Source organism: Symphalangus syndactylus, chromosome 7 (genome assembly GCF_028878055.3).
Source record: "Symphalangus syndactylus isolate Jambi chromosome 7, NHGRI_mSymSyn1-v2.1_pri, whole genome shotgun sequence".
Lineage (NCBI taxonomy): Eukaryota > Metazoa > Chordata > Mammalia > Primates > Hylobatidae > Symphalangus > Symphalangus syndactylus.
The window spans coordinates 36,875,531-36,892,645 of record NC_072429.2 but is presented as its reverse complement, the minus strand read 5'-3'; the positions used below and the strand labels follow the sequence as shown (position 1 = coordinate 36,892,645).

Below are 17,115 nucleotides of genomic sequence, written 5' to 3'. Positions count from 1 at the left end.
CCAGTCAAGCTAAACGATTTGCCAAGGCCACATTCTTTGAAAGTGACAGAGTCCTGGTTCACATCCAGATCTGACCTTAAAGCATAAGATCTTAACTCTCAGCTACATAATCCAATGACCTTGCTCAAATACCCAGTGTGATGCCCTCATTTTATAGAGGAGAAGGGAGTACAGAATAGTGGAGCAATTAAGAGGAATTAAGGCTCTGTAACGACTCCCTGGCTGAACCAACTAGCTAAAAAAAAAAAAAAAAAAAAAAAGATTGTGAGCTCAAGGTCAGAGTGCCTGGGTTCAAATCATTCCCAGTCTGCCACTTTTCTTTCTTTCCTTTTTTCTTTTTTTAGGCTAGTCGAGTGAAGCAGTAGGAGTGGAGGGGGAACAAAGAAATCTATAACTGGCTGTGATCAGTTAGTTATAAACACCTGTGTACTTGGACCAGCCAGGGTCTGCCACTTTCTATCTGCATAACCCTGAGCAAGTTACCAAAACTTTCTGGGTTTCTGTTTCATCATCTGTGAAACAGATAATGACAGTTATGACATAGATCGTTATGAGGGAAAATGAGTGAGGCAATCCCTGTTGGCTACAATTACAGTCAGAAGAGTTGAAGGGAGAATAGACTCCAGTCCAGTTGGATGAGTCCTCCAGAAAGTTTCCTGAGTGGAGAACCATTGCCCGGCCTCTGGATGCCCAAGAGGAGATGATGGGAGCCATGCACCCATGTGGGAGCCCACCAGGTATGCTTTCCACAGAGGCACAAGTCTGGCTTATCTCACTAAGGAGCCCAAGACCAAAAGATACCTGTTTGAATCCTTTTTTTTTTTTTTTTTTTTGAGACAGTTTTTGTCTTGTTGCCCAGTCTGGAGTGCAATGGTGCAGTCTCGGCTCACTGCAACCTCCACTTCCCAGGTTCAAGTGATTCTCCTGCCTCAGCCTCCCGAGTAGCTGGGACTACAGGCATGCACCACCAGGCCTGGCTAATTTTTGTATTTTTAGTAGAGATGGGGTTTCACCATGTTGGCCAGGCTGGTCTCGAACTCCTGACCTCAAGTGATCCGCCTGCCTCGGCCTCCCAAAGCACTGGGATTACAGGTGTGAGCCACTGCGCCCGGCCGACCTGTTTGAATTCTTGCATTCATGCATGTGGAGTATTGGCAAGCCTCTGCCCACACTCTCCTAGGTTTAGTTTCCTTGTCTATTAAATAGGGCAGTTGGATAAGACAGTCTCTGAAGCCCCCTTCCTGTCCTATTTTTAATCTTAAGATGCTTAATCTGAAGTATTGCCAGAGGTAAAATGAGCACAAAATCACACCATGTCCAAAGGCTGGATTTTGGAAATGCCGGAAAATAGCTCCCGGTTTGGCCAGTGTAGGAGTGAATGAGACCCGCATGGGCCCTGCCATAATGGGACAAACATTCTTTGGGTGAGACAGTGTTAAAGAAATTATTGCATAATTACTTGATTGTGAGTCTTTTACACCAAGTGCTTACAGAGCATATGCTTTGTGCCAGACACTGTGCTGGGTCCTGGAGTAAAAGCCTGGTGGACAAGGCAGACCTGGTCCCTGACCTCCAGGGCTTATTATGAGAAATGGCTTAGGGAGGGGGCTATAACAGGGAGATTAGAAAGGGCCTCTCTGAGGAAATGACTTTTTCTGAAGGATGAGTAGGAGTTGGCCTGGGCAGAGGTTTATGTGGAGAACTGCATTACCGCCTTTAAAAGCCAACATCCAGAGAGGGGGAGTGATTTGCCCAAGGTGATCAAAGAAGTCTTTGTCAGAACTGCCAGTAGAATCTCAGGGAACAGTGGATCCTGGAAGAAAGAGCCAAGTGTTTAACCAAGTGATCAGTGTTTACATTTCCAGTAATGGGACAGACTGCCATTATGCCTCCACATGTAAAGCACAAAGAACAACACATCACCTCTGTGGTGCTCCTGCCAGAAATGTGTGACCTGCATCTAATCATGAAGAAATATCAGACAAGCCCAAATGAAAGGACATTTCTGCAAAAGATTTGTTTTGTATCCTTCAAAAATGTCAGTGCCGTGGAAAACAAAGACAGACTGAGGAACAGTCTCAGATTCAAGAAGACTCAAAAGACAGCACTACATGGGTGTCTGAGACAACTGACAGAAATTGAATATGAACTGTTTATTAGATCATGGTGTTGCATCTTTTTTCTTTATTTTTTAACATTTTTTTTCTTTTTTCCTTTTCACCCAGCTGATTGGATGGTAGCTTGCCTTGCCTTGCTTTGCCTTGCCTTTCTTTTCCTTTCATTTCCTTTTCTTGACGGGGTCACACTCTGTCACTCAAGCTGGAATGCAATGGCGCAATCATGGCTCACTGCAGCCTCAACCTCCTGGGCTCAAGTGATGCTCCCATCTCAGCCCCCAGAGTAGATGGGACCACAGGTGTGCACCACCACACACAGCTAGTTTTTTTATTTTTTGTAAAGACAGGGACCTCCCTGTGTTGCCCAGCCTGGTCTCAAATTTCTGGGCTCAAGTGATCTTCCCACCTCAGCCTCCCAAAGTGCTGGGATTACAGGTGTGAGGCACCACACCCAGCCTTTTTTCATTTTTTCTTCTTCTTTAAGGTTCTTGCTATATTGCCCAGGCTGGAGTGCAGTGTCTATTCACAGGTGCAATCCCACTACTAACCAGCATGGGAGTTTGACCTGCTCCCTTTCTGACCTGGGCTGGTTCACCCCACCTTAGGCAGCCTGGTGGTCCCTTACTCCTGGGAAGTCACCATATTGATGCTGACCACAGGTGTGCACTGAAGGGGGCCAGCCCCTCCATACCTGTGGGTATTTCTCGTCAGGTGGGATGAGAGACTGAGAAAAGAAATAAGACACAGAGACAAAGTCTAGAGAAAGAGCAGTGGGCCCAGGGGACTGGCACTCAGCATACGGAGGACCTGCGCCAGCACTGGTGTCTGAGTTCCCTCAGTATTTATTGATCACTATCTCTACTATCTCGGTGAGGGGGATGTGGCAGGACTATAGGGTAATGGTGGGGAGAGGGTCAGCAGGAAAATATGTGAGCAAAGGTCTCTGTGTCATAAGTTTAAGGAAAGGTGCTGTGCCTTGATGTGCACGTAGGCCAGATTTATGTTTGACTTTATACAAGCATCTCAGTGCAGTAAAGAGCAGTATTGCAGCCAGCATGTCCCACCTCCAGCCATAAGGCGGTTTCCTCCTATCTCAGTAAATAGAATGTACGATCGGGTTTTACACCAAGACATTCCATTCCCAGGGACAAGCAGGAGACAGATGCCTTCCTCTTATCTCAACTGCAAAGAGGCCTTCCTGTTTCACTAATCCTCCTCAGCACAGACCCTTTACGGGTGTTGGGCTGGGGGATGGTCAGGTCTTTCCCTTCCCACGAGGCCATATCTCAGGCTGTCTCAGTGGGGAGAAACCTTGGACCATACCCAGGCTTTCTTGGGCAGAGGTCCCTGCGGCCTTCCGCAGTGCATTGTGTCCCTGGGTACTCGAGACTGGAGAATGGCGATGACTTTTACCAGGCATACTGCCTGCAAACACATTTTTAACAAAGCACATGCTGCACAGCCCTAAATCCATTAAACCTTGAGTCAACACAGCACATGTTTCTGCAAGCGCAGGGTTGGGGCTAGGGTTACAGATTAATAGCATCTCAAGGCAGAATAATTTTTCTTAGTACAGAACAAAATGGAGTCTCTTATGTCTAGTTCTTTCTACCTAGACACAGTAACAGTCTGATCTCTCTTTCTTTCCCCCATAGTGCACTTTCACGTCCAGCTAACTTTAACATTTTTTGTAGAGACAGGAGTCTCCCTATGTTGCACAAGCTGGTCTCAAACTCTTGGGCTCAAGTGATTCTCCTGCCTCAGCCCTCCGAGTAGATGGGACTACAGGCACGTGCCACTACTCCCAGCAGATAATAGTGTCATACCCACATTACGTTTCTATGATTCCATCATTGTACTGTGGATAGGTAAGAAATGTCCTTGTTCTGGAAGTACTGTGGAGGTATTGTGGAGGTACTGTGGAAGTATTGTGTGGAGGTACTGTGGAAGTACTGTGTGGAAGTACTATGGAGGTACTGTGGAAGTACTGTAGAAGTACTGTGTGGAAGTACTGTGTATTTCCAGAACAGGGACATTTCTTACCTATCCACAGTACAATGATGGGAGCATCGCCAGTACTTACAGACAAAGGGCATGATGTCTGTGACTTTCTCCCAAATGGGTCAGAGAAAATGGAGAGAGAAAGCAAATGTAGCAAGATGTTAGTGATTGATAAATTTGGATGAAAGACATACAGTTCTTTGTATTATTTCAAACTTTTCTGTTAAGTTTGAATTTTTTTTCAAAATAAAGAGTTATGAGTAAATATGTAAATAAATAAAGAAGAAGCACCATGTTGTCACCAGCCTTGTCTTGGTGGCCAATGCCCCTCACCGCACTTGTACCCCAGAACTCCATGGAATAATGCCCCATGCCCTCTCTCTCGTGGGGAAGAGAGTACCTCCTCTGTGTTGGGGACGTTAGCAATCTTCTTAGAGTGTGCGACATGGCCCACAATGCCCATGTCCAAAGGGAAGACGATCTCCTGGTCGGGCATCACCAGGCAATCCTCGAGGACAGCATCCTTGTGGACATTGAAAAGCCGGGTGGCCAGCTCTGCAATGCCATTGCGGGTCCGGTACATGAACAGGCTCATGCGGTCTGCCTGCAGGAGGAAGCACAGCTTCTTCATGACATTGAAGATGCATTTCTCTGTCTGTAAATTGTCCTGAAAGTCCCGCAGGAGATCAAAGATGATTTCGCTCTCCTCCACGCTGCTCGGGGAGTGGTAGTTGCTGAAATCCACGGCGGCCTCCTTGGCCCCAAGGAGGTCGGAGATGACCTTGGCTCGGTAGTGGAGGTTGTAGTACTGTTTGGCAAAGCCGATATTCGAGTCCAGGAATTTCTCCACCTCCTCTGCTGTCACCTCGCCCATGGCTGGGAATCCCACTGGCTACTCTGTAGAAGGACTGGGACAGAGGCCTTCCAATGGCAGTTTTGTAGTCTGCAACAAGTCCAGTCTGGACTTCTCTGGGTCTTGTCTGCAAAACATACTGAGATGGCCTGCACAGGAGCGGGAGCAAGCTTGGGAGATTAAGTCATTAATATTTCTCAAGAACAAGGATTATGAGGATCAGTGTGTTCCAGATGCTGTGGGGCCAGATGGGAGAAGGTGAGAGTTTTCTTTCACCTTGGTCTAGTAAGAGCGAAGAAGAGATGTCTGCACAGAGCAGGAGGTGGGCTCGAGCACTGCCAAAGCAGGGGTTGCAAAAAGGCAGCACAGGGATAATCTACTTGCTGTAGGTGTGTCTTCTCTGACCTCTGTTAGTTTTCTTAAATATCTGACACAGAAGACTGACATTTACTGTTTAGAGGATTTGTTTGGCTTCTCTGTCCACATTCACCTGTGGCAGGAATGGCTGAAGCTGAGAGATGACTGTCTGCCAGTGTCTGCATGCCCTGGCCCCTTGCCTCATCCTTCCACTCCCCTTCCCAAAGGCTTCTCTCACGTGGGCTTTCAATGTGCAGGGCCCCTCGGCCTGCTGTCCTCATGTACATTATGGATCTGGTATGTGTAGTCTCCCATGTCACAATCTTTGCACTAAAGTTTTTATCAGCTTTAGATTTCAATGACTCTAATTTTAGCAACCTAAGGGCCCTTATAAAACAACACACCTTTCAGTTTTTCCTTTATTCCAAAAGTAATACATATTATAGTCACTGTTGAACATACACAAAGAAGACAATTAAAATCACCCATAATCCTGTTACTCAGAGGTAACCTTTAGTTAACATTTTATTTTTAACCTCTAGCTAATTCTACCCATTTCACAGGGCCTTAACTTTAAAAATCTGTTTCCCTTCAACCCACTCCAACTTTCTTTTGGTGCTTTAATGTGTTTTTTTCTGGTTTCAGCCTGTAATTTCTTGGGTTGTCTGTCAGAAATACACACAAGGGGCTGGGTGTGGTGGCTCACGCCTGTAATCCCAGCACTTTGGGAGGCCAAGGTGGGTGGATCACCTGAGGTCAGGAGTTTGAGACCAGCCTGGGCAACAGAGTGAAACCCCGACTCTACTACAAATTCAAAAATTAGCAGGGCACAGTGGCACTGCCTGTAATCCCAGCTACGCGGGAGCCTGAGGCAGGAGAATCACTTGAACCCAGGAGGCAAAGGTTGCAGTGAGCCAAAATCGCGCCACTGTACTCCAGCCTGGGCGACAAGAGCTAGACTTTGTCTCAAAAAGAACAAAAGAAAAGGAAAGAAAGAAATACACACAATGGTCCACATTCTATCAACTCCAGTGAATCTTGAAATACCAGAATCTTCATTAAAATGCCCCTCCTGCCCACTAGAAAGGAGACAGAGCACTTTTCTTTCTGGATGAAACTTACTTTAGCTTCCATGACTATATCCGCTAGAGCCTGGTACCTCTATGTTGTAAACCATGTGGAATGCATAATTATAGACAGTTGCTAGCACTTTGAACTTCAAAAATGACCTTTCCTGGAAAACAGATTGCCTCCTTTATTGTAGAGTGTAGTAAATTCTTGGGGCACTGCACTCATCCAGCACTGTGCACAAGTGCTCACCCCCCCCGCCCCCAATCTGGCAGCCTGCGTAGCAGCACGAACCTTCCAGACACTCCCATCATAAAGAACTGGAACTCTCTAACCTAATGCGCTTTCTCAGCTCTCTGCACGCCATCTCCTTCTTAACTTCCAGATTTCAGGTCATGCAGGTCATCTCTAGTTATCTTATCCCAAGTAGCCCCCAAATACCCTCTCCCCATTTCTGCCTATCATATCAGCCTATTTATCTTTTCTATTACATTTATTACTATCAGCAATTCCCATGTTTGTTTTTGTTTCCTTGTCCTATTGTCTGTCCTCCCACTCTACTGTGAGCTTCATGAGGACAGGGACCCATCAGCGTTGATTCCCTAGGCCTTGCAAGGGTGCCTGACCCATCCTTGGTATTCAGTATTGTGATATTGTGATATATGTATTTGGTCTTCAACACCATTTCCAGATAACACAACTTCTAAAATCCTTAGAATCTCGAGAGTGATGTATTTTTGTATACTAATGATTGACCAGTGCCTGGTAATCCTTAGGTAGCTTCAGGCTGAGGGGCTGGTCACCTGAAAGACTAAGCCACAATTAGAGGATGGGACTTTCAGCCCATCCTCCAACCTCCAAGAAGGTGAAACGGGCCTGAAGCTTCAGTTGATCATCAGTGGCCAATGGTTTAATCAATCTTGCCTGTGTAATGAAGCCTCCACAAAAACCCAAAAGGGCAGGGCTCAGATGAGCTTCTGGACAGCTGAACACAGGGAGGTTCCTAGAGGGTGGCAAGCCCAGGGACCATGCAATCCCAGAGTCCCTTCCCTTACACCTCACCCTATGCCTCTCTTCATCTGTATCCTTTGTGATATCCTTTATAATAAACCAGTAAACTTCCTTGAGTTCTGTGAGCTGCTCTAGTAATTAATTGAACCCAAAGAGGATGTCATGGGAACCCCAACTTGAAACTGGCTGGTCAGAAGTTCTGCAGGCCCAAAGGCGAGGCACAGGGGAACAGTCTTGTGGGACTGAGCTCTCAACCTATGGGATCTGAGGCTATCTCCAGGTAGAAAATGTCAGGGTTTAATTGAATTAGAAGATCCATGTGAGTTGGGCTATACCTATAGTATTCAAGAGGCTGAGGTGGGAGGATTACTTGAGCCCAGAAGTTGGAGGCCAGCTAGTGGTCTCCTCTCAAATAATAACCAGCCCAATCCTGCTTAGCTACCAAGATCAGGAGACATCAGACACATTCAGGGTGGCATGGCTATGAACTCTATATCATGAAAACCTTTCAAAGGTATTTCCTTTTTTTTTTTTTTTTAAGACAGAAGACAGGGTCTCACTCTCTTGGCCAGGCTAGAATGCAGTGGCATGATCTTGGTTCACTGCAACCTCCACCTCGCGGACATAAGCAATCCCCCCACCTCAGCCTCCTGAGTAGCTGGGACTGAAGGTGTGCACTACCATGCTCAGCTAATTTTTGTATTTTTCGTAGAGATAGGGGTCTCACTATTTTGCTCAAGCTGGTCTTGAACTCCTGGACTGAAGTGGTCCACCTGCCTCGGCCTCCCAAAGTGCTGGAATTACAGGCATGAGCCACTATGCCCAGCCTGTCCCATTCATTTTAATGATTGCAAAGCATTTCACTGTATGGAGGTACCAGAACACCGTAGTACTACCCTCCACGGCCAAGTTTCTCAACCTTGACACTATCAACATTTTGGGTCCAGTAATTCTTTGTTGTGGGAGGCTGTCCTGTACATTGCAGGATGTTTACTCTAATTTCTACCACTAGATACCAATAACACCCGCCTCAAGTTGTAACAACCAAAAATATCTCCAGAAATTTCCAAATCACACCAGTTGAGAACCATTATCCTATAGTTAGATATTTAGGTTGTTTCTAATTTCCTAATATTAAAAACAATGTTGTAATAAACGTCCCTATATTTCTTGGTAGAAAATACCAAGAAGTGAAATTCCAGGTCCAAAGAGTGTGCAGCTGTCTAAGGAGTTTGATAAATAATGCCAAATTTTGTCTCCAAGGCTTTACCAGTGTGAATGACAGTGCCTGTCCCTAACCCTTAACCCACCCCTCAACAACATCCATTGCCTAGTAAATTAAACACTTTTTCTTAATCCTGGCATTAATAGCTCTCTAGAATTTGTCCCCAACACTTCTTATTTTGTTTTCCACAATTTCTCTACACATATTCCAAACTTCACCCTAATGTTTTCATTCTTTTTTGGTTTTGCCTCTTCATTCTTGCTGTGCCCTCCACCTGTCTCTTACCACCCTGTCCAAATGTCATTACTTCTGTTGATTCTTCTTTGATGTACCAACTAGACTCTTTTTCTACTTACAACTCCCAAACTATTTGTTTCCTTCCATTCTAAGGGGAGTTTCTACATTTCAGGTTGTGTTATTTCTGCACACCTGTACTTTCATTAAGGACAAACTCCTTGAATTATAGGAGTAGAACTTGGCCCATTTTAAAATGTCTCCTAGAGCCAGGCATGATGGCTCATGCCTGTAATTCCAACTACTCAGGAAGCTAAGGCTGGAGGATCACTTGAAGCCAGGAGTTTTGGGCTGCAGTGAGCTATGATCATGCCACTGCATTCCAGCTTGAGCAAATGAGACCCTGTCTTTAAAAAGAGATTTCCCAAAGAGCTCAGCACAGGTCATTTTCCATAGCATGTCCACCAGAACCACCAAGTTCTGGTTAGAAATAGAAGCAACAGTTTGCTGAAAAATCTACTTTTGTCTCATTTTTCAACATGCCAGAATGAGGAAGGCAAGGCTGTTGAAAACCTTCAGTCTAATTGCTGGGTAGGTACAAACAAGTTGGTATTTGGAGTGAGTCACCTAACACCTAACACTAACCTATGAAATTGACCTGATTTCAGATGTCAGGGAAGAAACTGGAAATCTGAAGCTTCCTTTACTGGCAATAGGGGCTACCAGTACAGTTTGGGGAGATGTCTTGTGTAATCTAGTTTAGAAAAGAGCACGTACTACTAGAAAGAGGAATATGAGATTTCAGGTCCAGCAATGCCAACGACTCATTCTGTAACTTTGAGAAAGTCCCATCCTCTCTCAAGGCTTTGATTTCCCTATCAACAAAACAAAGGAGTTGAATAATTTATCTTTAATACTCCCAGTTCCGTGACTCCAGGTGGGCTTTGAGTGAGGGAGGCCACCGTATTTGCTGTGTTGTACAGCCATCACCACTAATTCCAGAAAATTCCCATCAACCCCACAAGAAACCTCATACCTATTAGCAATCAGTCCAACCTTTCTTCTCCCACTATCCCCTGGTAAGCTCTAATCCAGTTTCTCTCTCTATGGGTTTGCCTATTCTGGGCATTCATATAAATGGATTTATATAATATGTAGCTTTTTGTGTGATTTATTTCACTTAGCATAATGTTTTCAAGGTTCATACATGTTGCAGCATGTATCAGTATTTTATTCCTTTTTTTCACCATGCTGTGCTGAAATGTATCATTCCTTTTTGAATGAAAAGTATCATTCCTTTTTATGGCTGAATAATGTTGCATTGCATAGATATACCCTGTTTTGTTTAGCCATTCATCAGTTGATGGACTTTTGGGTTGTTTCCACTTTTTGGCTATTATGAACATTCTTGTACAAGTCTTTGTGTGGACATATGTTTTCATTTCTCTTGGGTATATATCCAGGAGCAGAACTGCTGGGTCCACAGGTGATTTTAAGATTGCAAGTTGGGCCAGGCACGGTGGCTCATACCTGTAATCCCAGCACTTTGGGAGGGTGGGGTAGGTGGATCACTCGAGGTCAGGAGTTGGAGCCCAGCCTGGCCAACATGGTGAAACCCAGTCTCTATTAAAATTGCAAAAATTAGCCAGGCAAGATGGCGTGCACCTATAATCCCAGCTACTTGGGAGGCTGAGATGGGAGAATTGCTTGAACCCTGGAGGCAGAGGCTGCAGTGAGCCAAGATCGAGCCACTGCACTCCAGCCTGGGCTACAGAGCAAGATACCATCTCAAAAAAAAAAAAAGAAAGAAAGAAAGAAAGAAAAAGAAAGAAAGAAAGAAAGAAAGAAAACTGCAAATTTGGAGGTAAAGAGGAGGGAATAAAGAAAAGAAAGAGGACCAAGTGAGGAATCAAACGGATCAAGGAGAGATGTTTTGCAAGGTCCCTTTTTGGAAAAAATAGCACTCTGAAATTCAGGACCTACTAGGATGTGAACAGGCTGGTCAGCATATGATCGGCCACCACAAATTCTAGTGTGGGGTGTAAAGGTCTCCACAGGCCATTCATCACTACTGCAAATAGCCATGGTGAAGGAACTGGGGGTATTCAATTCAACAGCCCAAAGGCTGTTGGGGGTGAGGGAGGGTGCCAGTTTGTTCAGGAAGGCTCCAGAGAGCAGGACAAGCCAGCAGATGAGACATACAGGTTGTTATAAGAAGACAGTACCCAGAGTGCTTAAGAGGTAGACCTTGAGAGTTAGACCTGGGGCCTGTTATTTGCTATCTGTGTAAATTATTTAATTTCTCCTGGACTTCACTTGGCTTGTCTATAAAATTAGAATTATTTGACATGGTTTTTGGAGATTAAATGAGATAATATAGTAAATATAATGCAAAGCTATGCACCTGGTGAATATTAAGTTAAACCATATAAAACTGCCAATGATTATTTTTATTCTGCATAAATGACAATTTCATACTGTTCAATTTAATCATAGGTATCCAGTCATTACTAGTTATTGTCACTACCAAAGACTAACTGGATTACCTCATAGGTAGTGAGCTCCCTGTCATTGAAGGTGTGAGAGCAGAGAACATGGCAAAGAGGAATCAAATATCGATATTTATATAAGAAGATGAGGGAGGGGGGAGGGATAACATTAGGAGATATACCTAATGCTAAATGACAAGTTAATGGGTGCAGCACACCAACATGGCACACGTATACATATGTAACAAACCTGCACATTGTGCACACGTACCCTAAAACTCAAAGTATAATAATAATAAAATTTAAAAAAAAAAGATGAATCTGAGGCTAGCAAGTCAATAAGGAGGCTGTTGCACTATTCCTGGAGTAATGAGGACCTGGCCCAAGATAGGAGGCAAAAGAATGGAGAGAAATGAGTGGGTTAGAAGCAAGAAGTAGAATGTGGAAGCCACGCTGGCTGACCAGGAGAGGGGGCATGAGAAAGAATGGTGCAAGCTTGTATGATTTGTGTGTCCTTGAGCCCCTGTAGGACATCCCGGAGGCACTAAGTGTCCCTGTTCTGGACATTTCACTGGAGTTAAATGTCAATTTAGCCTTCATTCCCTAATGGAAGCCTTTCTGCTCCTGGCTTGCCAAACTCTACCTCCTCTGGGAAGCCACAGAAGGGAAGACAGTCCCCCTTGTGAACAGCCCTTAGAACTGCCAGAACAGCCTTTTCGGTCTCCACCCCCATTCTATACTTACCTTAGCACACTCCCACATCTCATTTGTGCTTACCCTTGATCTAGAGTTGATGTCAATTCCTCATTGTCTGGCCGCCTGTTGATTTAGTGATTTTATTTGGCTACATGGGACCCATTGGGTCTGTATCCCTGAAGCTTGGCTAATCTTTGAAGTTCTCTTTGTTTTACCTTAAGGATCTAATCTGGATCCACAGATGAGCCATGAAAAAGTCTGTCCTTATGTGCATTTTAACCTTATGTCCTTTTTTTAAGGCCAGATTATGAAAGGAATCTATACTCAAAAAGAGTTGGGAACTTTGGGCAATCTGAAAAATCAGGTAAAATTAGGTCCCAAAAACATGCCATTTGGCAATAGTCACAGAAAGGCAACAGCTAGGCTGGGCATGATATGGCATGTCTGTAATCCCAGCTACTTAGGAGGCTGAGATGGGAGGATTTCTGGGGCCCAGGAGTTGAGGTTGAGGCCAGCCTTGGCAACATAGCAAGACCTTGTCTCAAAAAAAAAAAAAAAAAAAAAAGAAAGGCAATAGGCAGGAAGGTATGCTTAGGCACTGGAATCAGAGAGAGCTGAGTTTAAATCCTTTTCCCACAATTTATAATTTTGACATTAGACACATTATTTACTCTCTGGTCTTCATTTTCTCATTTGCAAATTGTGGGAAACAATGATACTTATTTTATAGAGCTGTTGTGGGAAGAAGCAGTATATGTATTGAACCTGGTTGATGGCCAACTCTCGATCAATTATGCTATTAATAATGATAATGTAAGCTAAATATGAGGCAGTGATATTTGGTAAAAAGAAGAAGTAATATAGATATATTTATTTTCCTATTATTTTTAAGCCAAATTTTTTTTTTTTTTTTTTTTTTTTTTTTTTTTTTTTTTTTTTTTTTTGAGATGGAGTCTCACTCTGTCGCCAAGTTGGAGTGCCGTGGTGCAATCTCGGCTCACTACAACTTCTGCCTCCGGGGTTCAAGCGATTCTCCTGCCTCAGCCTCCTGAATAGTGGGTACTACAGGTGCGTGCCACCATGCCCAGCTAATTTTTGTATTTTTACTAGAGACAGGGTTTCACCATGTTGGCCAGGATGGTCTCGATTTCCTGACCTCGTTATCTGCCCGCCTCGACCTCCCAAAGTGCTGGGATCACAGGCGTGAGCCACCACACCTGGCAAGCCAAAAATTTTTTTTAAATAAGGTAATATATCTTTGTGTTGCAGATAATTGAGAAAATACAAGTAAACAAAACAGGAATATAACAGTTACCACCAAGAGAAACATTTTAATATATATCTTTTTTCCCAATCATGTAATTTAAAAAATACAACTGTGGTTTTGCAACACATATTTTGTTTGTTTAAAAAACACGTAAATAGGCCAGGTGTGGTGGCTCACCTAGGTAATCCCAGCACTTTGGGAGGCCGAGGCAGGCAGATCACAAGATCAGGAGTTTGAGACCAGCCTCGCCAATATGGTGAAACCCCGTTTCTACTAAAAATACAAAAATTAGCCAGGCATGGTGGTGGGCACCTGTAATCCCAGCTGCTCAGGAGGCTGAGGCAGGAGGATCGCTTGAACCCAGGAGGCTAAGTTGCAGTGAGTCGAGGTTTCGCCACTGCACTTTGGCCAGGGTGACAAGAGCAAAACTTTGTCTCAAAAAAAGAAAATAAAAAAAAATATATGTAAACATCTGTGCTATTAAATATTCTTTTATCAAGTGATTTTTTATGGCCTCACAGACTTCCATAGGGAGGCTGTACTGTAATTTATTTAACATATTTTCAACTGTTGGTTATTTTGACTGTTTATTTTTTAAATGAACATTTGTGTAGTTAAATCTTTGCCCACTTGCTTGATTATTTTTTTTATCTTCTTAATCAAAAACTTGACCAGAAAGACAAAACAAGGTAATCCTTTAAGATCTTGTCCTGGCTATCCAGAAATCTGAATTTAAATAAGGAAATAATAGGAAAGTCAATATTTTGACCCAAAGATCATGTTTCGTTTTGAATGACCATCTCCCACAGCTCTTAGCCCATGTATCTGAAAGAACAGATCTAAATGGTGGGGCTTGTGATTGCTGTGAAATGTCAAATAACAGATCGCTTTCTGTACCTAAATATTTATAACAAGAGTGATTTGTACTCCTTCACCCTGAGTGTAAGAGTCACATTACTTTTCTTTCTCCAAATCAAATTTTATTTCAATTTTTAATTTTAATTTTATTTTTTCATTCAGGGTTCAACCAGACCAAATCAAATTTTATATGCTCTAAGCCCCTACCCTGCAGTGCTGGCAGGATATTCCATCTCAATAATTATTGTGACCGATGTCCCACTCCAGGGTCATGTGAAGGTCTATTGGCCTTACTCCAGCCTCATAAAAGCCATCTTGCCTTTAGTCTGCTCTGCCACCACAAATACACCCCTCATCTAAGCTGCTATGGCCTTGGAAAAGCCAGCAGTTCTGCTCTTAGCCAGGCATTGGGGGTCCTTGCTATGGCTGGGACCTCCCACTCCCAGGCTCTGGCCTCCGGGGCACTAACAGCTACCCCCGTAGGAGGCTCTCCCTGTTCTCCAGGGCAGAGAGTGGCCCGGGTTCTTTCCACTCAAGGATCCTGCAAAGCCCAGACCCCGTCTCCATTTTGGGGAAGGCTCTCAAAAATCTTTCTTCTCGATTACCTGGCCCTGCATTCTGTCTCCCTCTGAAGCAATTCTGCCTAATTTCTCTCCAAGGCCAACAGCAGGAATAGACAGTTGCTTTCAAGGCGGGGCGCGGCGGCTCACGCCTGTAATCCCAGCACTTTGAGAGGCCGAGGTGGGCGGATCACGAGGTCAGGAGATCGAGACCATCCTGGCTAACACAGTGAAAGCCGTCTCTACTAAAAATACAAAAAAAATTAGCCGGGGGTGGTGGGGGTGCCTGTAGTCCCAGCTACTTGGCAGGCTGAGGCAGGAGAATGGCGTGAACACGGGAGGCGGAGCTTGCAGTGAGCCGAGATCGTGCCACTGCACTACAGCTTGGGCGACAGAGTGAGACTCCATCTCAAAAAAAAAAGAAAAATAGTTACTTTCTTGAGCCTGGGCATGGTTGCTTTCTGCCCTGCCACAGTGGCTCTAATAGACAAGTGGTCATGAAGGGCCAAGCCCCCTCTAGGGATTGGGTGAGACGAGGCAGAGGAAAACTGTCAACATTCAGAGCACTGTTTGTAATATTAAAAGAGTAAAAACAACCTAAATGTCTGTCAATGCTTAGATAATTGATGAGACATGCAAACAATGGAATACTATGCAGCTGCTGTGACCAATATTTCCTGTCCCACATCCCTTTCTTACCATGCAACTTGGACACTTTGCCCATTGAGACTTGAGGCCTATTCCCCTCCCCTTAAAATCAGGCAGGCTTTTATGACTTAACCAACAGACTGCAATGGAGGTGAAGCTTTGTGGCTTTTGTTTTTGTTGTTGTTTGGCAAGGTCTCCTTCTGTTGCCCAACTTGGAATGCAATGGTGTCTTTATAGCTCATTGCAGCCCCGGACTCTTGGGCTCAAGGGATTCTCCCATTTCAGCCTCAGGAGTAGCTGGGACCACAGGTGCACATCAACATGCCTGGCTAATTTTTTTTTTTATTTTTTGTAGAGACCAGGTCTTGCTATGTTGTCCACACTGGTCTTGAATTCCTGGCCTCAAGCAATCCTCCTGCCTCAGCCTCCCAAAGTGCTAGGATTACAAGCGTGAGCCACTGCACCTTCTCTCTGTGACTTTTGAGGCTAGATCCTTAAAGGTTTTACAGCGTCCCTGTTACAGCTGGGACATAGGCTCTTGAAGCCTTCACCGACCATTTAATCACAAACTGCCCCGAAACTGTGTAAGAAAGCCTAAACTAGCCCCTGCAGAGAGACATAAGGAGAAGCCCTGCGACTGCATGGAGGAAAGAGCTGTCCAGACGGCAGTCAGCTGCTCTAGCCCCGATTCTGTCCCAACTCTAGCCACTATCTAGAGTCACACTGCATCTCTCTGAGAGATCCCAAGCCAGAACCACCCTGCAAGACTTTGCCAAATTCCTGACCCACAGAAACTGAGAAAAAATAAAAAGATTATTGTTGCTTTAAGCTTCTACCTTTTGGAGTAATTTATTCAGCAGTAGACAGAAAGCAGCTCTGTATGCACTGATATAAAATAATCTTCAACACATAATTTTTAAAAAGGAACAGAATGGTATGTATTCTATGCCCCTCTTGTTTAAAAAATATATAGAGAGAGTCTTATATATGCATGCAATAGCGGTTTGCCAACCCTAGGTGTGCTTGGAATCTCTAGTGGGGCTGGGAGCAGTGGCTCACGCCTGTAATCTCAATACTTTGGGAGGACAAGGTGAGAGGATTGCTCGAGGTCAGGAGTTCAAGGCCAACCTGGGCAACATAGCAAGACTCCACCTTTACAAAAAATACAAAAATTAGCCAGGTGTGGTGGCACATGCTTGTAGTCCCAGTTACTTGGGAAGCTGAGGTGAAAAGACCACCTGAGCCTGGGGCAGTTGAGGCTGCAGTGAGCCATGATTGCACCACTGTACTCCAACGTGGGCAACAGAGTGAGACCCTGTTTCAAAAAAAAAAAAGGAAAAAGAAAAAAAGAATATCCTGGAGAACTTTTTTTATTTTTTATTTTTAAAATTTATTTTTATTTTAGATTCAGGGTGTACATGTGCTTGTTTGTTACATGGGTATATACATACTGAAGGGAATTGGGTTTCTAGTGTACCCAATACCCAAATACCCAAATAGTGAATATTGTACCCAACAGGTAATTTTTCTTTTTCTTTTTTTTTTGAGACAGAGTTTTGCTTTTTAGCCCAGGCTGGAGTAAAGTGGCACGATCTGGGCTCACTGTAACCTCTGCCCCTTGGGTTCAAGTGATTTTCCTGCCTCAGCCTCCCAAGTAGCTGGGATTACAGGTGGCCACCACCACGCCTGGCTAATTTTTGTATTTTTAATAGAGACGAGGTTTTACCATGT

At 44.2% G+C, this 17,115-nt stretch overlaps 1 protein-coding gene across 2 annotated transcripts in view; it reads right to left on the bottom strand.

Annotated features, from left to right (window-relative positions):
- Nucleotides 1–5,205, bottom strand: part of PDE6A (phosphodiesterase 6A) — an 89,143-nt gene extending 83,938 nt beyond the window's left edge. For both annotated transcript variants that reach the window (XM_055285665.2, XM_055285666.2), the window contains exon 1: nt 4,519–5,205. In XM_055285665.2, the coding sequence (XP_055141640.1) occupies nt 4,519–4,992 (474 nt within the window). In that variant the 5' untranslated portion in view covers nt 4,993–5,205. The remainder of the gene's footprint in view (nt 1–4,518) is intronic.
- Nucleotides 5,206–17,115: the final 11,910 nt, after the last annotated feature.